The 26,480-nt window shown below is 39.2% G+C and overlaps 1 protein-coding gene across 1 annotated transcript in view; it reads right to left on the reverse strand.

Moving 5' to 3' along the window:
* The window catches only part of MSTO1 (misato mitochondrial distribution and morphology regulator 1), a 187,857-nt gene that overhangs the window by 94,793 nt on the left and 66,584 nt on the right, over positions 1-26,480 (reverse strand). The window contains exons 8-9 of the mRNA XM_053703175.1: positions 12,189-12,320; positions 11,838-11,990 (exon numbers count right to left, since the gene is read on the reverse strand). Of these exons, the coding sequence (XP_053559150.1) occupies positions 11,838-11,990; positions 12,189-12,320 (285 nt within the window). The remainder of the gene's footprint in view (positions 1-11,837; positions 11,991-12,188; positions 12,321-26,480) is intronic.

A 26,480-nucleotide genomic window follows, 5' to 3' on the forward strand; every position in this document is an offset into this window, starting at 1 on the left:
TTTGTGCTTGAAGATTTGCTCCGTTTGTTCACTAAGAGATTTCTCAGTCTCTCTCCTGTATTGAGGTTGTTCCTGCAGCGTGTGACGTCACGCTCCACATTCTCCCGCCGCGGATCTCTGCCAGGCTCTCTGCGATACTCTTTGGACTTGTTGCTGTGTGGTAACTGTATCGCTATGTGCTAATATCATCTCCAATATTACTAGTCTATATATATTGCATTTTATGAACTGTGTGTATTGCTGCAACCTCATTTCTCTTTCACTTGCTATATATTGTGGAACGCTCATTAACTGGATTTTTCATATTCGCTTCAGATATCAAATATGCACTAAACCTTTTACTGCTATTTACCAAATTGCAAACAAATAACTGTGACAAAGATTATTACAAACTACCATTATTCATTATCGGACTGCATAAGCATATTTCAAACTTTACGCAATTAATCTCTATTGTGCTTGAAATGAACTGTTTGCTCTAACTTAAACTATATCTGTTTCCTCAAGTTAACCACAGCTTATATTACTCTGATTGAACAACTCTAGGAATTATTAATATTCACTATCAAAGTATGGTTTACAAAATGACCAGTTGATTTATTCACTTATCAAAGTACTGTGTTAATTTCAGTGTGTTTGCTAAAGCCTGCTGCATAATCTATTTCCATTGCAACTCTGTTTGAATTAAGGCACCTGCACTAATTAACTCTTTCACTACTGCTGAAGTCAATCCTATAAGACTTACACTCTTTTCTGCTATAAGCATTTATTGTTGCGTGAAGGTTCCGGTTTCACTCAGCAACCCTGCTGTAGTGACCCTCAGATCAATGAGCATATCAGGGTTCCCTTAAGTTAAATCTGTGGGAATCCGAGGTAAGGTGTGAGACTGAGTGGTCCTGCATAAAGCAGGAGCTGTTATTGTAGTGTTCTCTAAAAACAACTAAACATATCCTTACATATTACCAAGCCTTAAAAAAGGAATACTACTAACAGCTAAAATCATGGATGTAAGTGAACTGTCCAGGAGAGTTGGTTCTTTAGCTCAGAGTATGGATCACATGATTCAAGGCTTAAGAGATATACAACTAGAGAATCAGAGTATAAAATTTTTTATTAATGATCATCTTGCAAACAAAACTACTAATGTTGAGTCATCTCCAGAACCCATTGTTAGTCCACCGGAAAAGTTCTCTGGGGACAGAGCTATGTTTAGGGATTTCAGGAATTCCTGCACTCTGCTTTTTACTTTGAAACCTAAGTCATACCCAACTGACAGGATTAGAGTTCTAACTGTAATTTCATTTCTCAGAGGTGAGGCCAGGTCTTGGGCCAATGCTTTCTATGAAAAAAATGATCCTATCCTAAATTCACTAGAAGATTTTTTTTCTGCAATGTCTCTTTTATATGAAGATCACAATAGAAAAAATACTGCTGAAACTGCCATTAGGTCTCTAAGGCAGGGCAAAAGAATGGTAGAAGACTACATTACTGAATTTAAAAGATGGGCTCCTGACACCCTGTGGAATATTCCTGCTCTACGCAATCAGTTCCGTTTAGGACTCAATGATGCAGTTAAGGATGAACTGGCAAGGGGTGTGATTCCAGAGGACTTGGATGAATTGATGACTCTCTCTATTGGCATAGATTGTCGACTTAGGGAAAGGAAGTCAGAGAGATCTTATTCAGAGACTACCCCCAGAAGAAACCCCAATTATCATCACTCAACACCTTCCACAGCATTCACTAGACCCATAGAAGAACCCATGGAGGTTGCAGTTATTAGGGGACCCTTGAGACCTGAGGAGAAAGCTAGGCGTAAGCTACTAAACCTATGTCTATACTGTGCTGAAAAGAACCATGCTGTTAGGGACTGTCCCTCTCTGATTCGACAAAAGAAGGGTAAGACTTCATCCAATGACCATACTGTTAATTTGGTTGACAGCATAAAATCTCATCTATCTATTTATGTCTCCCTACAGTGGTCCCATCAGAAGATAAACGTTCAGGCCATAATTGACTCTGGGGCTTCTGGGAATTTTGCTGATAACACTTTTGTTGTTAATAATCACATCCCACTAATAAAGAAGAGTGTTGCTTTAGCTATTCGTCTGGTTGACGGTTCATTCTTTAGCTCTGGTCCCATAACTCACCACACTATCCCACTCAAAGTCGTTACCCCTTCAGGACACACAGAGCTTATTTGTTTTGATGTTCTTCCATCTTCTGTTTATCCATTAATCCTTGGACTGAATTGGTTAATAAAGCATAATCCCACTATATCGTGGTCCACAGCATCAGTAGTTTTTGATTCAAACCACTGTAAACAATCCTGTTTTGGCGTACACACACTTTGTCATATCACTGAACATAAGTTACCAGAATGTTATAGTGAATTTGCTGATGTTTTTGATAAAAAGGAGGCTGAGTCTTTACCTCCACACAGAGACTATGACTGTCCTATTGATCTTATACCTGGAAGCTCCATACCATATGGACATATATATCCATTGTCACAGCCAGAATTAAATCATTTAAAAGAATATTTAGATGATAATTTGAAAAAAAGCTTTATTAGACCTTCCACATCCTCTGCAGCTGCAGCAATGTTCTTTGTAAAAAACAAGGATGGCAGTCTTAGACCCATCAATGATTATAGGCAGTTGAACAAATGCACAAAAAAAGAACAGATACCCCCTGCCCCTCATACCTGAACTTATTGAACGTTTACAAGGTGCCACAGTTTTTACTAAACTTGACCTCAGAGGTGCTTACAATCTGATTAGGATGAGGGCAGGGGATGAATGGTTAACTGCATTTCGTACTAGATACGGTTTATATGAATACACTGTAATGCCCTTTGGGTTGTGCAATGCCCCAGCGACTTTTCAATGTTTTATAAATGATGTCTTTCATGATTTGTTAGATATTTGTATTGTCGTATACTTGGATGACATCCTGGTTTACTCAAATTCTCTACAGGCTCACATTGTACATGTCAAACAAGTGTTGACACGTTTAAGGGCACACCATCTTTATGCAAAGCTTGAAAAGTGTATTTTTAATACAAACACCATATCATTCCTTGGTTATTGCATCTCACCAGCTGGAATTTCAATGGAGTCAAGCAAAGTAGAAGCTATCACTAATTGGCCTATTCCTCGTAATAAAAAAGATGTTCAAAGATTCCTTGGCTTTGCGAACTTTTATAGAAAGTTCATTAAAGACTTTTAACTTATTGTTAGACCTCTCACTACGCTAACACGTAAGCAAGTTAAGTTTGTATGGAATCAAGATGCTGATCATTCCTTTAATACTCTAAAAACTAAATATGTTTCAGCCCCTATTTTACAGTTTCCAGATCCCACATGTCAATTTACGCTAGAAGTCGATGCTTCTGAGTTTGCTGTGGGGGCTGTTTTATCTCAAAGACGTTCTGAAAAAGAACCTTTACATCCTGTCTCCTACTATTCTAGAACTATGAGTTCAGCAGAAATTAATTATGGAATCGGTGATAAGGAACTTCTTGCAATCAAATCAGCTTTGGAGTTTTGGCGACACCTCCTAGAGGGTGCAACATATCCAATCACCATCTATACCGATCACCGTAATTTAGAATATTTAAAATCAAACAAGACCCTTACTGCTCGTCAGGTTCGATGGAGTTTGTTCTTTTCTCGTTTTGATTACGTCATTACTTACAGACCAGGTTCCAAAAATATGAAAGCTGATGCTCTTTCTAGAAAAGACCCTCGTCCTACTGATGTGGTTTCTACTTCATCTATCATACCTCCGGATAGAATTATTTGTTTAACAACTGAGTTTAAAACCATCTTACAAGAACATCTGAAGGATGATTCATCTTTGGGTCATTTGGATGTACTAAAACATTCCGACAACTTATACTATCATGGCACTCTATTGTATATACCTCCTTCTCTCAGGAATGAGATACTTACCTCTGCTCACGACTCTTTATTGGCTGGTCATCCTGGAGTTCATAGAACTGCTCATTTGATTAAAAGGAATTACTGGTGGCCAAAGATGAATGATACTATTAAACAGTATATTGATTCCTGTATGGTATGTACAACTAAGAAACATCAGCATAAGAGTCCTTATGGTTACCTTCTCTCTTTACCAGTACCAGACAGACCTTGGGCAGCGATTGCTATGGATTTTGTTGTTGATCTGCCTTCGTCAGCTAATTATAATACCATATTGGTAGTAGTGGACTTATTCTCTAAAATGGCTCATTTCCTACCACATAGAGGATTGCCTACATCTTCAGAAACTGCTTCACTATTCTTGAATCACATTGTAAAACTACATGGTCTACCTGAAACAATCACCACAGATAGAGGTACGCAATTCACCTCGAGGTTTTGGAATCAATTGTGTTCCTCTCTTAACATTACTAAACGTTTGAGTACCGCTTATCATCCACAAACGAATGGTCAAACAGAAAGAACAAATCAAACATTAGAGCAGTACCTTCGTTGCTACTGCACTCAACAACAAGATAACTGGCATTCTCTACTTGCTACTGCGGAATTTGCTCATAATAATGCCGTAAATTCATCAACTAAAATGACACCATTTTACATCAATTATGGATTTCATCCCTCATACTATCCAAATCAGATCAACAATTCCGACATGCCTATAGTTAATGATCTTGTTAATACCATTGCTACCAATTTCACAACATTGAAACAAGTTTTACTTGAAGCCCAGGCTGTTCAGAATCATCATTACGACCTACGTAGATCCAAGCCTCCAGATTACAAGATTGGTGACAAAGTTTGGTTAAGCACTAAACATTTACGCTTACAAGTTCCATCTAAAAAACTGGCTTCCCTTTATTTAGGGCCTTATCCGATACAAAAGGTCATCAATGTTAATGCTGTAACACTTAAACTACCAGATTCCCTGAAGATACATCCCACATTCCACGTTTCTCTTTTGAAACCTTACAGTGCAATCAGAGACTCGACTCAGAATGAGACGGTGGATCCTTCAGTCATTGATGGCATGGAATATGAGATTGAGTCTATCCTAGACTCTCGTTACCATCGTAATCAACTTCAATATCTTGTCAGTTGGAAAGGATTTGGTCCTGAGGAGGACTCTTGGGAACCTTCCAATAATGTTTCTGCACCACGTCTTGTCTCCTTGTTTCATCGTAGACATCCTGATCGTCCTGGTCCTTGATCCGCGGAGCGGCTCCTTGGGGGGGGTGTCCTGTCAGGGATTTATCTCTTTTCCTACTGTGCCTTTAAGACTGTCAACTCACTACCCCTATTTAAGGCTCCTCCCAACAGAACTCATTGCTTGGTAATTTGTTGCTCAGTGTGAAGCTGCTTCAGAAGAGACCTAGCCGTTTATACTACTTTGTATTCTCAACTTATTGCTCACCTTGAGTATCTGCCTATTCGAATCAACTTGCAGAATCTCTTTTGTGCTTGAAGATTTGCTCCGTTTGTTCACTAAGAGATTTCTCAGTCTCTCTCCTGTATTGAGGTTGTTCCTGCAGCGTGTGACGTCACGCTCCACATTCTCCCGCCGCGGATCTCTGCCAGGCTCTCTGCGATACTCCTTGGACTTGTTGCTGTGTGGTAACTGTATCGCTATGTGCTAATATCATCTCCAATATTACTAGTCTATATATATTGCATTTTATGAACTGTGTGTATTGCTGCAACCTCATTTCTCTTTCACTTGCTATATATTGTGGAACGCTCATTAACTGGATTTTTCATATTCGCTTCAGATATCAAATATGCACTAAACCTTTTACTGCTATTTACCAAATTGCAAACAAATAACTGTGACAAAGATTATTACAAACTACCATTATTCATTATCGGACTGCATAAGCATATTTCAAACTTTACGCAATTAATCTCTATTGTGCTTGAAATGAACTGTTTGCTCTAACTTAAACTATATCTGTTTCCTCAAGTTAACCACAGCTTATATTACTCTGATTGAACAACTCTAGGAATTATTAATATTCACTATCAAAGTATGGTTTACAAAATGACCAGAGGTTGATTTATTCACTTATCAAAGTACTGTGTTAATTTCAGTGTGTTTGCTAAAGCCTGCTGCATAATCTATTTCCATTGCAACTCTGTTTGAATTAAGGCACCTGCACTAATTAACTCTTTCACTACTGCTGAAGTCAATCCTATAAGACTTACACTCTTTTCTGCTATAAGCATTTATTGTTGCGTGAAGGTTCCGGTTTCACTCAGCAACCCTGCTGTAGTGACCCTCAGATCAATGAGCATATCAGGGTTCCCTTAAGTTAAATCTGTGGGAATCCGAGGTAAGGTGTGAGACTGAGTGGTCCTGCATAAAGCAGGAGCTGTTATTGTAGTGTTCTCTAAAAACAACTAAACATATCCTTACACATTGGTTCAGCATACAAAGCTGTAGAGGTCTCATGTGAAAACGAGCAAAGGGGAACGCGTCCGATGCTGCAGTCATGAAACCTAAAACTTCCATGCACATAGCCACTGAAGGGAATGACTGAGACTGAAGGTGCCGGAGGCTGCAACCAATTTTAAACGTCTCTTGTCTGTTAGAGACAGAGTCATGGACACTGAATCTATCTGGAAGCCTAAAAAGGTGACCCTTGTCTGAGGAATCAAGAAACTTTTTGGTAAATTGATCCTCCAACCAGGTTTCCGAAGAAACAACACTAGTTGATTCGTGTGAGATTCTGCAGAACGTAAAGACTGAGCTAGTACCAAGATATCGTCCAAATAAGGAAACACTGCAATACCCTGTTCTCTGATTACAGAGAGTAGGGCACCTAGAACCTTTGAAAAGATTCTTGGAGCTGTTGCTAGGCCAAATGGAAGAGCAATAAATTGGTAATGCTTGTCTAGAAAAGAGAATCTCAGAAACTGATAATGTTCTGGATGAATCGGAATATGAAGGAATGCATCCTGCAAGTCTATTGTGGACATATAATGTCCTCGCTGAATAAAAGGCAGAATAGTCCTTATAGTCACCATCTTGAAAGTTGGTACTCTTACATAACGATTCAAAATTTTCAGATCCAGAACTGGTCTGAATACATTTTCCTTCTTTGGGACAATGAATAGACTTGAATAAAACCCCAAACCTTGTTCCTGGATAGGAACTGGCATGATTACCCCTGAAGACTCCAGGTCTGAAACACACTTCAGGAAAGCCTGAGCTTTTACTGGATTTGCTGGGATACGTGAGAGAAAAAATCTTCTCACAGGAGGTCTTACTCTGAATCCTATTCGATACCTTTGAGAGACAATGCTCTGAATCCATTGATTTTGGACAGATTTTATCCAAATATCCTTGAAAAACCTTAATCTGCCCCCTACCAGCAGAGCTGGAATGAGGGCCGCACCTTCATGCGGACTTAGGGGCTGACTTTGGTTTCTTAAATGGCTTGGATTTATTCCAATTGGAAACAGATTCCTTGGGGGAACGATTGAGTTTTTGTTCCTTATTTTGACGAAAGGAACGAAAACGGTTAGAAGCCTTAGATTTACCCTTAGGTTTTTTTATCCTGAGGCAGAAACACTCCCTTTCCCCCAGTGACAGTTGAAATAATAAAATCCAACTGAGAACCAAATAAATTATTACCTTGGAAAGAAAGAGATAGTAATCTAGATTTAGATGTCATATCAGCATTCCAAGATTTAAGCCACAAAGCTCTTCTAGCTAATATAGCTAAAGACATCGATCTAACATCAATTTTGATAATATCAAAAATGGCATCACAAATAAAATGATTAGAATATTGCAGTAAGCGAATAATACTAGATATGTCAGAATCCAATTCTTGTTGCGCTAAATTCTCCAACCAGAAAGCTGATGCAGCCGCAACATCAGCCAAAGAAATTGCAGGTCTGAGAAGATGACCTGAATATAAATAGGCCTTCCTTAGATAAGATTCAAGCTTCCTATCTAAAGGATCCTTAAAGGAAGTACTATCTGCAGCCCAGGCATTATACACTAATAGATGAGGATTCAGGATTTTGGAGCCAAGCCCCATTTGCAATCCCCCAAATTGCTTTTAAGATGGGGAGTTCCTCCATCTCGGGAATTTATCAGGAAATCCTTCGACAGCATACGACTAAGACTCAGACGGGGGTGCTGGAGAGACTGAGACTGGACATCACTAACGAGATTTCTATGCAGGACATACAAAATAGCCTCATGCAGACAAAATCAGCTACGCTGGTGCTGAGGGAGGCACAGATCAGGCTACTTAATAGGGATTACATTACCCCTAGCAGGAGGGCAAAATGGAACCCTATCCACTCAAACAAGTGTGTGAAGTGCCAGCTTCCTGATCCCTCTTCGGCTCATTACTTTAATGACTGTCCCATGATTCAACGGTTTTGGGGCAGTCTCCAATACTGGCTTAAGGCAGTTTTGTGTATTGATGTTTCCATCAATCTCACTAACATATACCTATTTACGTGGACTACTGTCCACGCTAGAGCACAGCCCCTGTTGACACTGTGCACTTTGTTAGCAAGACACTGCATCCTGACCCTATGGTGCTCAAACCGCACACCAACGGTGGCACAATTTAAGAAAGTTTTATTCAAGCACCTATTCATTGAACGGCAGGATGCATACTAGGACACCAAGCATAGACTGCCACACTTCCTTAGGAAGTGGAAGTGCCTTCTGGAAAAACTACCTGTTGGGCAGCAGAACCAAATTCTCAAACCCTTTATCAATCATGAGATAATGCTGGAGGCAGTCCTTGGGGGAGAATGGACAGAGTTAGCAGCGGAGGGGCGATCCCAGAGTAGAATTAGCGATTCTGAAATAATTCTTATTGAATCATTTTTTTAATCACCCCCCTTTCCCATTTGCCTCCCCACTCTCCCACCTTTTTTTTTTTTCTCTGTCTACTGCCCCCCCTCCCACGCACGCACATACACACTTGTACACGCTTTTGCGCACTCTCTACACCTCAGATTCAAGGGGAGGTAATTAGGGCATAGGCATTCCATCTTTAGGGTAGTTAGATTTTGTTAGATTAGTGATTAGTTAGAATTGTTGTTCCTTGAAAATAATACAAAATATTGAGGGATACGTGCAAGCTAACAGGTTAAAGTGATATGCTATAAGTTATAATCAACAGATCCATAGTGCATCTATCTAGTAAGACTGCCTTATCTTAGACATGTGAAAGATATATGTTATATATGCTCATGCTCACTGTGTTACTGTGTTTTGTAAATCTTCCTACTAATGTCAAGACAAATGGATGTATTTGTGGATTGTGTGTTATTTTGTTGTATCCTCAATAATAAAAAACGAATTTAAAAGGAAGTACTATCTTCCATAGGAATAGTGGTACGTTTAGCAAGAGTAGAAATAGCCCCATAAACTTTGGGGATTTTTTCCCAAAACTCTATAGAATTTGCTGGTAAAGGATACAATTTTTTAAACTTGAAGAAGGAATAAAGGAAGTACCTGGCTTATTCCATTCCTTAGAAATCATATTAAAAATAGCCTCAGGAATAGGAAAAACCCCTGGAGAAACCACAGGAGGTTTAAAAACAGCATTTAAACATTTATTACACTGAACGTCAAGAGGACTGGTTACCTCAATATCCAAAGTAATTAACACTTCTTTTAATAAAGAACGCATCTACTCTATTTTAAATAAATAAGTAGATTTGTCAGTGTCAATGTTTGAGGAAGGATCTTCTGTATCAGATAGATCCTCATCAGAAGAGGATAAATTATTATGTTGTTGGCAATTTGAAATTTCATCATCTGAATGAGAAGTTTTAAAAGACCTTTTACGTTTATTAGAAGGTGGAAATGCAGACAAAGCCTTCTGGATAGAATCAGGAACAAATTATTTAAAATTCATAGGTATATCATGTACATTAGAAGTTGAAGGAACTGCAACTGGCAATGTACTATTACTGATGGAAACACTATATGGATGTAAAAGTTTATCATGACAACTATTACAAATGACATTCGGCGAAATAATTTCCACAATCTTACAACAAATGCACTTAGCTTTGGAAGAACCGATGTCAGGCAGCAATGCTCCAGCAGAAACTTCTGAGGCAGGATCAGATTGAGACATCTTGCAAAATGTAAAAGAAAAAACAACATATAAAGCAAAATTATCAATTTCCTTATATGACAGTTTCAGGAATGGGAAAAAATGCAAATAGCATAGCCCTCTTATAGAGAAAAAGTCAAGAGGTAAACATCAATGGGGTATTAAAATAATGAAAATATTTGGCGCCAAGTATGACGCACATCGTAACTGAAAACTTTTTTGGCGCCAATAATAACCGGAAATGACACACTCGCGTCATTAATGACGCAACCGTGTGTAAGGCTTCGGCATCAACTAGGACGCCGGAAATGACGAAGTTGCATCATAGACGTATTTTTCTCGCCCAAAAAATTCTCTGGCCAAGAATGACGCAATAAAGTTTAGCATTTGGCGCAGCCGCGGGTCTAATACCGCCCGCAATTTGCAAAAAGTAGTGAATTAAAAAAAAGACTAAACCCCAGGTAAGAAAAAAAATTCTTAAATTTTTTTTATATTCCCCAAATATGAAACTGACAGTCTGCAGAAGGAAATACATGAAACTGACTCATGGCAAATATAAGTACAATACATATATTTAGAACTTTATATAAATGGATAAAGTGCCAAACCATAGCTGAGGTGTCTTAAGTAATAAAAAAGCATACTTACCAAAAGACACCCATCCACATATAGCAGATAGCCAAACCAGTACTAAAACAGTTATTAGTAGAGGTAATGGTAACTTGAGAGTATATCGTCGATCTGAAAAGGGAGGTAGGAGATGAATCTCTACGACCGATAACAGAGAACCTATGAAATAGACCCCCGTTAGGGAAATCATCGTATTCAATAAGTGATACTCCCTTCACGTCCCTCTGACATTCACTGCACTCTGAGAGGAATCGGGCTTCAACAATGCTGAGAAGCGCATATCAACGTAGAAATCTTAGCACAAACTTACTTCACCACCTCCATAGGAGGCAAAGTTTTAAAACTGAATTGTGGGTGTGGTGAGGGGTGTATTTATAGGCATTTTGAGGTTTGGGAAACTTTGCCCCTCCTGGTAGGATTGTATATCCCATACATCACTAGCTCATGGACTCTTGCCAATTACATGAAAGAAATACACGTCCATTTACTTGAATTACGGGACGTGTATTCTGTTGCATTTCTTTTAGAATAAGCAAATGGTTTCAACAGTGTATGCAAATTTTAAGCAAATACACTTAAAATATTGACTAGCTAGGCACACTTTTCTGGGGCTACAATACAAAATGTCTGAGTCATATTATTAACACATTTGCTCAGCAAGAGCAACCGCTCCATCACGAAGAAAATAACACTTTAAAAAGGGACAGTAAAGTCAAAATTAAACATTCATGAATCAGGTAGCGCACACAATTTTAAACAACTTTCCAAATTACTTATATGATCAATTTGGCTTTGTTCTCGTTATTTTTTGTTGAATAATAAATCTAGGTAGGCTGATAGGAGTGTACACATCTTTAGCAGTATAAGGCAGCAGTATTTGCAACATTGTTTATTACAGTGTTATACAATGTTGCGAATACTGCTGCCAAACACTAGGATTACTTTTTTAAAAGATACCAAGAGAAAAAAGCAAAATTGATCATAGAAGTAAATTGTAAAGCTGTTTAAAATGTCATATCCTTGAGTATCATTTTGACTTTGCTGTCCTTTAAAGAGAAATTTAAAAGTAGTTATTTACATTAGGACATTCGTGGTCAAGAATACTTACGTTATAAGAGAGATGAGGCAGAACAATAGGGGGTCCATGCTTCCTTCCAAGGCTGGAATTGAGAGACATGGGACAAAAGAGGGAGCTCTGACTGGAGATGCGCACTAAGCCAAGAATGCAGTTCATTAGCCGATACATGTCCTTGTTCTGGTCCTGTAGAGAGCCACAGACCAAGTTGGTAAAACTACAAAAAAAGCAGCGTCCAGCTTCCTGCCTACACAAAGTCCCACCACCCTGCCTTACGCTTACATCTACATTCCCAATTTCCCAAATTTTTATAAAGATAAACATTCAAAACTTTCTTCCAGTCAACTTTCCTTGTACTTCTTGTGGGCCCACTTTTGCACTTACCCTTTCAGAATTCACTGGCAAAGTCCCCCAGGACATGATACCACGTCTGGGAAATTCATCATGCAGCAGCTCTGCTACCTTGGCACCAACTCCAGAAAAGCCACTGTGCAGATCACAAAGAATCTGGAAACCCTATATATATAGTAAAATAAAAGGAAATGTATGCTTACCTGATAAATGTATTTATTTTACGAGATGACGAGTCCACGGATTTCATCCTTACTTGTGGGATTTATCCTCCTGCTCACAGGAAGTGGCAAAGAGCACCACAGCAGAGCTGTATATATAGCTCCTCCCTTCCCTCCACCTCCAGTCATTCGACCGAAGTTAGGAAGAGAAAGGAAAAGCTAAAAGGTGCAGAGGTGACTGAAGTTTAATAAAAATAAGTAAATACCTGTCTTAAAAATGACAGGGTGGGCCGTGGACTCGTCATATCGTAAAAGAAATAAATTTATCAGGTAAGCATAAATTTCCTTTTCTTTTACAAAGATATGACGAGTCCACTGATTTCATCCTTACTTGTGGGATACAATACCAAAGCTAAAGGACACGGATGAAAGGGAGGGACAAGACAGGAACCTAAACGGAAGGCACCACTGCTTGAAGAACCTTTCTCCCAAAACCAGCCTCAGAAGAAGCAAAAGTATTAAATTTGGAAAAAGTATGAAGAGACGACCAAGTTGCAGCCTTGCAAATCTGTTCATCATTTTTAAATGCCCATGAGGAAGCCACAGCCCTAGTAGAATGAGTCGTTATTCTTTCGGGAGGCTGATGTCCAGCAGTCTCATATGCCAGACGGATGATACTCTTCAGCCAAAAAGAAAGAGGTGGCCGTAGCTTCCTGGCCCCTACGCGCTCCAGATAAAACAACAAAAAAGAAGAAGATTGACGAAATTCTTTAGTCGCCTGCAAGTAAAACTTCAGGGCACGGACCACGTCCAAGTTATGCAACACGCGCTCTTTCTTAGAAGAAGGATTAGGACATAATGAAGGAACCACAATTTCCTGATTAATATTCTTATTTGAAACAACCTTAGGAAGGAATCCAGGTTTGGTACGTAGAACCACCTTATCAGAATGAAAGGTAAGATAAGGCGAGTCACATTGTAACACTGAAAGCTCAGAAACTCTACAAGCAAAAGAGATAGCAACCAAAAACAAAACTTTCCAAGATAATAACTTAATAGCCATGGAATGCATGGGTTCAAACGGAACCCCTTGAAGAACATTAAGAACTAAATTCAAACTCCTGGGTGGAGCAATTGGTCTAAACACAGGCTTGATTCTGGTCAGAGCCTGACAAAAAGACTGACCGTCTGGAACATCTGCCAAACAATTGTGAAGTAAGATTGACAAAGCAGAAATTTGTCCCTTTAAGGAACTTGCTGATAACCCTTTCTCCAAACCTTCTTGGAGAAAAGACAGAATTCTGGGAATCCTAACTCTACTCCATGAGTAGCCCTTGGATTCGCACCAATAAAGATATTTACGCCATATCTTATGGTAGATCTTTCTAGTAACAAGTTTACATGCTTGAATCAAAGTATCAATGACCGGATCAGAGAACCCCCCGCTTAGATAAGATCAAGCGTTCAATCTCCAAACAGTCAGCTGCAGAGAAACTAGATTTGGATGTTAAAAAGGTCCCTGAATGAGAAGGTCCTGCCTCAATGGAAGCCTCCACGGCGGCAGAGAGGACATGTCCACTAGATCGGCATACCAAGTCCTGCGAGGCCACGCAGGTGTGATTAAAATTACTGAAGCACTCTCCTGTTTGATCCAAGCAATCGACCGGGGAAGGAGAGCAAACGGTGGAAACACATACGCTAGGCTGAACGACCAAGGCACTGCCAAGGCATCTATCAGTTCGGCCCGAGGATCCCTTGACCTGGATCCGTATCTCTGTAGCTTGGCATTCTGACGAGACGCCATCAGATCCAACTCTGGCCTGCCCCATCTGCGAATCAGAGTGGCAAAGATCCCCGGGTGGAGTTCCCACTCCCCCGGATGAAACGTCTGTCTGCTTAAAAAGTCCGCTTCCCAGTTGTCCACTCCTGGGATGTAGATTGCTGACAGATAACAAGAATGAGCCTCTGCCCATTGAATTATCCTCGATACTTCTGTCATCGCTAAGGGACTCCTTGTTCCCCCTTGATGATTGATTTAAGCCACAGTCGTGATGTTGTCCGACTGAAAGCGGATGAATTTGGCCGAGGCCAACTGAGGCCACGCCTGAAGCGCATTAAATATTGCTCTCAACTCCAGAATGTTGATTGGAAGTAGAGACTCCGACTAAGTCCACGCACCCTGAGCTTTCAGGGAATTCCAGACTGCACCCCAACCTAGTAGACTGGGGTCCATTGTCACTATCACCCATGAGGGTCTGCGGACACACGTCCCCTGGGACAGATGATCCAACGACAACCACCAAAGAAGAGAGTCTCTTGTCTCCTGATCCAGATCTATCTGAGGTGACAAATTTGCATAATCTCCATTCCACTGCTTGAGCATGCTCAATTGTAGCGGTCTGAGATGAAACCGAGCAAAGGGAACAATGTCCATTGCCACCACCATCAATCCTATTGCTTCCATGCACTAAGCCACTGATGGCCGAGGATTGGACTGAAGGGTTCGGCATGTAACTTTCTGACTTCTGTCAAGAAAATCTTCATGGATATGCAATCTATCAGCGTTCCCAAGAAGGGAACCCTTGTCTGTGGAATAAGTGAACTCTTTTCTAGATTCACCTTCCACCCGTGAGTCCTCAGAAAGGACAGAACCATGTCTGTATGAGACTTTGTCAGATGATAATATGACGCCTGAATCAGAATATTGTCCAGATAAGGCACCACTGCAATACCTCGCGGCCTGAGAACCGCCAGGAGAGACCCTAGAACCTTCGTGAAGATCCTGGGTGCTGTGGCCAACCCGAAGGGAAGAGCCACAAACTGAAAATGTTTGTCTAGAAAGGCAAACCTTTGGAACTGGTTATGATCCCTGTGGATAGGGATATGAAGATATGCATCCTTCAAGTCAACGGTAGTCATATATTGACCTTCCTGGATTAATGGCAGAATTGTTCGGATAGTCTCCATCTTGAAGGATGGAACTCTGAGAAACTTGTTTAGACTTTTAAGATCTAAAATGGGTCGAAACGTTCCCTCTTTTTTTGGAACCACGAAAAGATTTGAGTAAAACCCCTGTCCCTGATCCAGTATTGGAACGGGACAAATTACTCCCATAGTATAGAGGTCTTTTACACAACGTAAGAACGCCTCTCTTTTTATCTGATTTGCAGACAATCGTGAAAGAAGAAACCTCCCCCTTGGGGGAGAATTTTTTAATTCCAGCCGATACCCTTGGGACACGATTTCCAGTGTCCAAGGATCCTGCACATCTCTTACCCAAGCCGGGGCAAAGAGAGACAGCCTGCCCCCTACTAGATCCTGTCACAGATCAGGGGCCGCCCCTTCATGCTGTCTTGGCAGCAGCAGCGGGCTTCTTGGGTTGTTTACCTTTGTTCCAAGCCTGGTTGGGTCTCCAGACGGCCTTGGTCTGACCAAAATTCCCTTCTTGGCGGAAGAAGAGGAGGGGACTCCCTTAAAATTCCGAAAAGAACGAAAATTATTCTGTTTACCCCTCAGTTTAGAAGTTCTATCCTGAGGTAAGAGATGACCCTTCCCACCCGTAATGTCAGAAATTATTTCTTTCAGGTCAGGCCCGAATAGGGTTTTTCCCTTGAAAGGGATAGCCAAAAGCTTTGACTTAGATGACACATCCTATCACGTGCTGTTCAATATAAGTTAACTTTTTCCAAGTATATATACTCATAAAATGAGGTTTTGTAGCTTTTCCTTTAATTTCCAGCACATATGGGGTTAATGTGTGGAAAAGACAGGGAGTTAAGCAGTTCTTCTGTTTAATTACATACAGTGATTATGACTTGCTAAATATGGCAGAATGTCCAGTTGCAAGTACATCAACAAGTGAACAGATTAAGGAGAATTTATAAGAGTCTTATATATATGTATATATATGTAGTACCAGAGTCAAATATATACCACAGCAAGCAGATTAATGAAGCGTAGCAGTCATGCAGATAATTAGTCTGTACTCCAAACAGAGGCTTAGTCAGAATGTATAGCGAGTGTTTTGTGATGCAGTAAATACAGACTTTAGCAGTAAATAAAGCAGGCTGACAGCTTAGTGTAATAAAACAAGAGGTTAACAATCTTATACTTGCGGTCTTAGTTGGTATGTGGCAGAGCAAAGGAAGTTGCTTTGGAGACTGCCTGTAGCCTGTTTGAGTGAGGAGCTGTGCTTGGGAACAATGGAACAAACAGTGCAGCGTGAGATGGAGGCAGTTTCACTGAAGACGAACAGCTGAGGATGACGTCAGCAGCACTCCGTTCTGATTTAGACACTCAATGCAGTATTTCAGTTTGCTCGTGATTAATATAAAGGAGACAAGTTAGTAGATAGATTTTAAAGTTGATATACTCTGCAAACTGAGAAGAGGTTCCGGTTTGGGAAACAGGATAGTGAAAATTTCACTGCCTGTAAGGCAGGCTTGTAAAAATAAGATCTTTAGCAGGAGATTCAAGTAGGTGTGTAGTTTCTCAGCATTCAGAATCTAATAATCAAGCAGTAAACAGGTGTTCTCAGAAGGCTTTTATAGGGGAATGTTCAGAGGGCAGGTCTAGTCCATTTAAAGACACAGCGAATCGTGACAAATCCCCCCCTTTCAGGAGCGAATCTACCGGATTCCCGGTCCTGGCTTGAGAGGATACTTTCTATGAAAGTTGTCTAGCAACTGAGGAGCCTGAATATCCCTGTGAGGGATCCAAGAGTCTTCCTCAACTCCAGTGTCTTTCCAGTGAACCAAATATTCCAGTTTTCTCCAACAACGGCATGAATCCAAAATCTCCTCTACTTCGTATTCCATTTGATCATCAATCAAAGATGTCGAGGTCCCATCAATTTGTGTGGTTGGGTCCTGTGAACCTAAGTATGGTTTCAATAGAGTCACATGAAAAGAAGGATGGATTCTAAATGTAGGGGGTAAGTTCAGTTTGACTGCATTTGGGTTAATGATTTTTGTTATCCTGAAGGGTCCAATGTACTGGTTAGCAAGTTTTTTTGTCGGAACCTTAAGTTTTAGGTTCTTTGTCGAGAGCCAGACCTGATCACCCACTTTGCAAGAGGGCAAAGGCAAATGTTTTTTATCATAGAAGAGTTTTTGTTTCTTTTTTGCTTCTTCAAGATGCATCTTTAGTATAGACATGGAGGCTTTGATGTTAGACATATAATCAACCAAATATGGAAGGGTGGAAGTAAATGTAGTGGTAGGCAGTGTTAAGGGATGGTACCCATAAGAAGCATAAAATGGAGACATCTTTGTAGATGAGTTAATCGAGTTGTTGTACGAGAATTCCGCCATGGGTAACCATTCTGCCCAATCATCCTGTATGTGTGAGATATAACATCTGAGGTACTGTTCCAGGGTTTGGTTTAGACGTTCCGTTAAACCGTTGGAATGAGGATGGAAAGCGGTCGAAAATCTTGGGGAGATCTTTAGTAGACGACAATTCTTTCCAGAACCTAGACCTGGACCTGGTTCCACGGTCAGTAACTATAGATGTAGGTAAACCATGCAGTTTTACAATTTGAGAGAATACATTTGCTGTTGTCATGGCATTGGGAGTTTTCTTTAGTGGGATGAAATGAGCTAATCGAGTGAGATGATCTACCACAACTAATATAGTGGTAAAAGTATTGGAGGGTGGTAGATCTACGATGAAATCCATTGCAATCATTGACCAAGGGATGTCAGGAACTGGTAAAGGATTCAATAAACCGAAAGGTTTATGATGATATTTTTTATTTCTCGCGCATACTTGACACTTTTGTATATATTCATGAGTGTCCTGTTTTAATCCAGGCCACCAATATTGTCTGGTTAAAAGTTCCACTGTTTTTGTTATACCTGGGTGACCAGATATTGGGGAGACATGATGATGATGATGATGATGGAGTACTTGGCGTAACGGTGGAGGCACATAAAAAAAAATATTATGGAGATAAAGTCCGGAGGTGTTGTCCATAATACATGAGGAAGGTATATTACTGTCTGCTCTTTGAGCTGATAGTAGGTCAGCATGTGAAGTGGTAGCTGCTGCAAGAAACTTATGTGGGGGTATGATTGGTTTTGTTTCTTCACATTCAGATACAAAATGATTGTGATAAAGCGTCAGCTTGAACGTTTTTTGACCCTGGTCTGTAGTTAAGGTGAAAATTAAAATCGGTCAAAGAAAAGTGACCAACATACCTGTCTGGAGGATAACGTCTTGTTTTTCTTCAGGTATTGTAAGTTATTGTGGTCGGTAAGAACTAGGAAAGGTTTGTCTGTACCTTCTAGCAAGTGTCTCCAGTGTTCAAGAGCACTCTTTATGGCTAGAAGTTCAAGATCCCCAACTGAGTAATTCCTTTCAGCAACGGAGAGTAGCCGGGAATAGTATGCAACAGGATGACGATCAGGAGATCCATCTGTTTGTTGAGACAAGATGGCACCAATTCCGATGTTAGAGGCATCCACCTCAAGAGTGAACTGGGCATCGGGATTCAGTAGATGTATCACAGGTGCAGTTGAAAAACTTCTTTTTAGATGATCGAATGCATCTTGTGCTTGTTCTGTCCAAATGAAGCTTTGTTTCCCAATTAGTTTAGTCAAAGGTTGAACAATTGTAGAGAAATCTTGAATGAATCATCTATAAAAAGTTGGAGAAGCCCAAGAACCTCTGAAGGGACTTCAAAGAGGAAGGGATGGGCCATTTTAGAACAGCTTCAACCTTTTCAGGATCCATATGGATCCCATTCGGGGTGACAATATAACCTAGAAATTTCATTGTCTTTACGTGGAATTCACATTTCTCTGCTTTGGCATATAATCGATGTTCTCTTAGCCTTGTTAATAGCCACCTTCAATGCTTTATATGATCATCTAGATTCTTAGAAAAGATTAAAATATCATCTAGATATATGACTACACATATATCCATTAAATCCTTGAATATTTCATTAATAAAAAATTGGAAAGTGGCGGGTGCGTTTGTTAAACCAAAAGGCATGACATTATATTGAAATAAGCGGTATCGGGTTCTGAACGCTGTTTTCCATTCGTCTCCTTTTCTCATTCTTATCAGATTATAGGCCCCTTTAAGATCTAACTTGGTGAATATGGTAGCGTCAGTCAATCTCTCAAGTAACTCGGGGATAAATGGATACGCTATGTTCTTTATTCCCACAATACATGCATAAGTTTGAAATCCTTCTCCTCAACTTCTCTTCCTGAGAGAGTGGGCCCTTAATAGTCCCAATTTCCATGGGAACAAGTGGAAATTTTCTCTGGGTGTGTGATGTTCTACTTCTTGGGATATGGATCAAAATGTTGTTTTTCTGCCCGTCTTTCCCTGTATCTTCTGTCCATTGAAATACATATTTTTTATAAAAGAGTCCAGGGTGTCTGGGAGGTCAATGCGGGAAAGCTCATCTTTTAGATGTTCCGAGAGTCCTAAACGGAATTGATTCTTCAAACTTACAGAGTTCCACTGGGAGTCAGTAGCCCATAACTGAAACTCTGCCACTTAGTCTTCAAACGCTCTTTTTCCCTGCCTCAGAGTCCGTAAGTTATTTTCTGCAGTGATCTGTGTGTTACTGTCTTCATATAGAATAGACATGGCTTTGAAAAAAAATTCTAGGGACTCTAGAATGGGGTCTCCAGATTCAAAAAACCTGTCTGCCCATGATCTAGGTTCACCGCTTAGATAGGATATAGCGGTACATACCTTTATTCTGTCGGAATGATACGTTTTTGGATTCATAGAAAATAACAACATGCAAGCATTTCTAAAATGTGATCGTACACCAGAAAACACAGAAGGTGGGTTGATATGAGGTTCAGGGTGCTCAGAGGATTTTTGAGTGATGAAATCATTCATTATTCGTTTGAGAGTGTTATTTTCATTCTGGACCTCTGTTAAACCCTGTGCAAGAATATCTATTTTTTGGTTTAATGTGGCAATTTCATTAGCCATAGTTGTGGGATCCATTTTGAAGTTTAATAATTTTAAATGGTGGCTTGATTATTATATCACGTGCTGTTCAATATAAGTTAACTTTTTCCAAGTATATATACACTCATAAAATGAGGTTTTGTAGCTTTTCCTTTAATTTCCAGCACATATGGGGTTAATGTGTGGAAAAGACAGGGAGTTAAGCAGTTCTTCTGTTTAATTACACACAGTGATATATATATATAATACCAGAGTCAAATATATACCACAGCAAGCAGATTAATGAAGCGTCGCAGTCATGCAGATAATTAGTCTGTACTCCAAACAGAGGCTTAGTCAGAATGTATAGCGAGTGTTTTGTGATGCAGTAAATACAGACTTTAGCAGTAAATAAAGCAGGTTGACAGCTTAGCGTAATAAAACAAGAGGTTAACAATCTTATACTTGCGGTCTTAGTTGGTATGTGGCAGAGCAAAGGAAGTTGCTTTGGAGACTGCCTGTAGCCTGTTTGAGTGAGGAGCTGTGCTTGGGAACAATGGAACAAACAGTGCAGTGTGAGATGGAGGCAGTTTCACTGAAGAAGAACAGCTGAGGATGAAGTCAGCAGCACTCCGTTCTGATTTAGACACTCAATGCAGTATTTCAGTTTGCTCGTGATTAATATAAAGGAGACAAGTTAGTAGATAGATTTTAAAGTTGATATACTCTGCAAACTGAGAAGAGGTTCTGGTTTGGGAAACAGGATAGTGAAAATATCACTTAGCTGTAAGGCAGGCTTGTAAAAATAAGATCTTTAGCAGGAGATTCAAGTAGGTGTGTAGTTTCTCAGCATTCAGAATCTAATAATCAAGCAGTAAACAGGTGTTCTCAGAAGGCTTTTATAGGGGAATGTTCAGAGGGCAGGTCTAGTCCATTTAAAGACACAGCGAATCGTGACACATCCGCAGACCATGATTTTAACCATAACGCTCTACACGCTAAAATGGCAAACCCAGCATTTTTAGCCGCCAATTTGGCAATCTGAAAGGCGGTATCTGTAATAAAGGAATTAGCTAGCCTAAGAGCTTTAATTCTATCTACGATATCCTCTAAGGGAGTCTCATTCTTGAGAGACTCCTCTAATGCATCAAACCAAAAAGCCACTGCAGTAGTAACTGGTACAATGCAGGCCGTTGGTTGTAAGAGGAAACCCTGTTGAATACACATTTTCTTTAGAAGACCCTCCAATTTCTTATCCATAGGGTCTTTGAAAGCACAACTATCTTCAATTGGAAAAGTTGCTTAGCCAGGGTAGATATAGCTCCCTCTACCTTAGGGACTGTTTGCCAAGAGTCCCGAACGGTATCAAGGATGGGATACATTTTCTTAAAATTACGGCAAGGTGAGAACGGGATACCCGGTCTTTCCCACTCCCGTGTAATAATTTCCAAAATTCTTTTAGGAACTGGAAAAACATTAGAGTAAGTAGGAACCTCTAAGTATTTGTCCATCTTACACAATTTCTCTGGTGGAATCACAATAGAGTCACAGTCATCCAGAGTCACTAAAACCTCCAGAAGCAATAGGCGGAGGTGTTCAAGCTTAAATCTAAAGAACATGGTGTCCGTATCTTTCTGAGGCAACACACTTCCCGAAGCGGAAAGTTTCCCCTCAGACAGAAGTTCCCTGACCCCCAAATCAGATCCCTGACAGGGTACATCGGAAATAGCTACTAAAGCATTAGAGGTCACAGCATTCTCATGGACCTCTGACCTGCTACGTTTGCCCTGTAACACAGGCAGTTTAGATAAAACCTCTGTAAGGGTATTTGACATAACAGCAGCCATATCCTGCAGAGTAAATGAATTAGACGCGGTTGAGGAACCAGGCGTCGCTTGGGTGGGTGTTAAAGGTTGTGACGCTTGGGGAGTGGTATACCCTGATTCTCCTCAGACTGAGAATCATCCTTAGACACATCTTCTTTACATAAGATTTGTGCTTTACATTGTACAGCCCTCTCAGTGCACGAGGAACACAAAACTAGAGGGGGTTCAACAGTGGCATTTAAAACACAGAGCAAGGAGATTCATCCTCCGTGTCAGACATGTTAAACAGACTAGCAATATAACAACAGTCGTATCTTGCTAAAAATAATGGGCTCTGATTTTAATTGTATGCAAACAAATCAAAAGCAAAAAGGCAAATGCAAAAATATACTGTACTGCGCCTTTAAATTTTAAAGCGCCACTATTTTTTGCAAAGTTTGATGAGAACCAAAAAACATAATTTATGTAAGAACTTACCTGATAAATTCATTTCTTTCATATTAGCAAGAGTCCATGAGCTAGTGACGTATGGGATATACATTCCTACCAGGAGGGACAAAGTTTCCCAAACCTTAAAATGCCTATAAATACACCCCTCACCACACCCACAATTCAGTTTAACGAATAGTGGGGTGATAAGAAGGGAGCGAAAGCATCAAAAATAAGGAATTGGAATAATTGTGCTTTATACAAAAAAATCATAACCACCACAAAAAGGGTGGGCCTCATGGACTCTTGCTAATATGAAAGAAATGAATTTATCAGGTAAGTTCTTACATAAATTATGTTTTCTTTCATGTAATTAGCAAGAGTCCATGAGCTAGTGACGTATGGGATAGCAGATACCCAAGATGTGGAACTTCCACGCAAGAGTCACTAGAGAGGGAGGGATAAAATAAAGACAGCCAATTCCGCTGAAAAAATTAATCCACTACCCAATCAAAAGTTTCAATTTTTATAATGAAAAAAACTGAAATATAAGCAGAAGAATCAAACTGAAACAGCTGCCTGAAGTACTATTCTACCAAAAACTGCTTCTGAAGAAGAGAAAACATCAAAATGGTAGAATTTAGTAAAAGTATGCAAAGAAGACCAAGTCATTGCTTTGCAAATCTGATCAACAGAAGCTTCATTCTTAAAAGTCCAGGAAGTAGAAACTGACCTAGTAGAATGAGCCGTAATCCTCAGGGATTAACCCGACTCCAAATAAGCATGATGAATCAAAAGCTTTAACCAAGATGCCAAAGAAAAGGCAGAAGCCTTCTGACCTTTCCTAAAACCAGAAAAGATAAAAAAAAATAGACTAGAAGTCTGTCTGAAATCTGAGTAGGCTTCAACATAATATTTCAAAATTCTTACCACATCCAAAAAATGTAAGAATCTTACAAAGAATTCTTAGGATTAGGACACAAGAAAGGGACAATAATTCCTCCACTAATGTTGTTAGAATTCACAACTTTAGGTAAAAATTGAAATGAGGACAGCAAAAACCACCTTATCCTGATGAAAAATCAGAAAAAAAAGGAAATTCACAAGAAAGAACAGATAATTCAAAAACTGTTCTAGCTGAAGAGATGTCTAAAAAGAACAATAATTTCCATGAAAGTAAATAATGTCCAAAGAAAGCATATGCTCAAACAGAAGAGCCTGTAAAGCCTTCAGAACCAAAATAAGACTCCAAGGAGGAGAAATTGGCTTAATGACAGGCTTGATACGAACCAAAGCCTGAACAAAACAATGAATATCAGAAAGATTTAGCAATTCTTACTGTGAAACAGCACAGGAAAAGCAGAGATTTATCCTTTCATGGAACATGCAGACAAAATCTTATGAAGAAACTATAAAATCCTAGGAATTCTAAAAGAATGCCAAGAGATTTCATAAGAAGAGCATCATGAGATGTAAATCTTCCTATCTCTATCTATTTCTGGAAGCCCTCACATCTGAAAAATTGAAAAACATATCTGGGTAAAGAGACCATTCTCCCGGATGTAAAGCTTGATTAACAGAGATAATCCGCTTCCCAATTGTCTATACCTGGGAAAAAGAGCACAGAAATTAGATAGGAGCTGGATTAAGCCAAAGCAAATATCCGAGATACTTCTGTCACAGCCTAAAGACTGATAGTCCCACCCTAATGATTGACATACGCCACAGTTGTGACATTGTCTGTCTGAAAAAACGTCTCTTCTTCAAAAAGAAACCAAACTGAAGAACTCTGAGAATGCACGGAGTTCCAAAATATCAAATGGTAATCTCGCCTCCTGAGATTTCCAAACCCCTTGTGCTGACAGAGATCCTCAGACAGCCTCCCAACCTAAAAGACTTGCATCTGTAGAGATCATGGTCCAGGTTGAAAGAACCGAAGAGACCTGTAGAACTAAATGATGGTGATCTTAACCACTGAATCAAAAGATAGTTAAACATTAGGATTCAAAGATATAAAAAGTGATATCCTAGAATCCCTGCACCATTATTCAGCATAAAAAACTGGAAAGGTTTCCTATGAAATGAGCAAAGGGAATCAAATCCAATGCTGCAGCCATGAAACCTAAAACTTCCATGCATATATAGCAACTTGAAGGAAATAATAGAGACTGAAGGTTCCGACAAACGGAACCCAATAAACTTGTTACTTGTCTGTTAGAGACAAAAACATTGACACAATCTATCTGGAAACCTAAAAAAGGTGACCCTTGTGTGAGGAAACAAGGAACTTTTGATAAAAAGATCCTCTAACCATGTCTTGAAGAAACAACAAAGTTGAAACGTATGAGATTCCGCAGAACGAAAAGACTGAGCCAGTACCACGATACTGTGCAAATAAGGAACACTGAGAACCTTGAAAAGATTCTTAGAGCTGTCGCTAGACCAGAAGGAAAAACAACAAATTGGTAATGCTTGTCAAAAAAAGAGAATCTCAGAAAATAAAAATAATCTGAATGAAAACAGAAAATGAAGATATGCATCTATTGTATCTATTGTAGACAAATAATGCCATCACTGACCAAAAAGGTCGAACAGACCATATAAACACCATTCTAAAAGATGGTACACTTATATGACAGTTCAAAAAGATTTTCTATCTTTGGAACAATGAATAGTCTTGAATAAAAACCCCAAAACCCTGTTCCTAAAATGAAACTGGAAAAAAAAAAAACAGAAAACTTCATGTCTGAGACACACTTCAGGAAATTGTTAGTCTTACTGGAATAGCTGGAATATGATAGAGAAAAAAAAGACTTCTCACAGACGGTTTTACTCTGAAACCTATTCTGTACCCAAAGTTTAAGAAGTTTGGACCGAATAGAACCAAACAAATTTCAAAAAAAGTCTTAACCTGCCCCTTACCAGCCAAGCTGGAATAAGAATCGTACCTATATGCAAATTTGGGGAGCTGACTTTGAACTTTTTTTTTTTTTTTTTTTTTTTAAAAAAAAGGCTTAATTGAATGAAGAAAAAAAACTTCCAATTATAAACATGTTACAGGGGGAAGAATTCAGGATTCCGTTCCTTAGTAAGAACAGAAAACTAAAATAAGCTTAAAGTTTTAGTCTTAGAACTCAATCTTGAAGCCCAGAGTAACAGTTAAATAATTGAATCCAATTATGAACCAAATAATTGAATATCTTGGAAAAAAAGAAATATGGATTTTAGAAATCAAATTAGCATTCCAAAATTGAAATCACAAAGTTCTTCTAGCTAAAATAGCTAAAGGCATAGATTAAACCTCATTTGCGAAAATATTTAATAAAATGACAACACAAATGAAATTATTAGCATGTTAATCAAGTTAAAGGATCAGACACTGGACTTGCACAATCAACAAATGCAAGATAACAAGACAACGCAATAGCACTTAGTCTGAACTTCAAATAAGTAGAAGATTTTGTCCTTTTAACAATGCTAAACAAATCATAATCCGATACTTGATCTTAAAGTATCCAACCAGAAAGATGCAGCAATTGCAACATCAGCCGAATAAATTACAGGTCTAAGAAAAAGTACCTGAAAATAATTTTCCTTAAATAAGATACACCCATCTGAAGGAAAAAAATAAATACTATTTGCTATAAGAATAATAGTATATTTAGCAGAAGTAGAGATAGCCCCATTAACTTGAGGAATCTTTCTTCAAAACTGAAAATTAACTGCCGGCAAAGAATACAATTTAAAAACCTTAAAGAAGGACTAAAAGAAAATTCTCAGCCTATTCCTTTCCCTAGTATCAGGAACTGGAAAAAAACCTCTGAAGAAACCACAGAAGATTAATAATTCAAATGTTAGCTAGTCTTTAAAATCAAAATAACTAGATATCCCAATATCCAAAATAATCAACACCTCTTGAACAAAGAACAAATGTACTCTAATAAAGAAAAAAGGTAGATTTGTTAGTGTCAATATCTGATGAAGAA

This window comes from Bombina bombina, chromosome 1 (assembly GCF_027579735.1).
Source record: "Bombina bombina isolate aBomBom1 chromosome 1, aBomBom1.pri, whole genome shotgun sequence".
Classification (NCBI taxonomy): domain Eukaryota; kingdom Metazoa; phylum Chordata; class Amphibia; order Anura; family Bombinatoridae; genus Bombina; species Bombina bombina.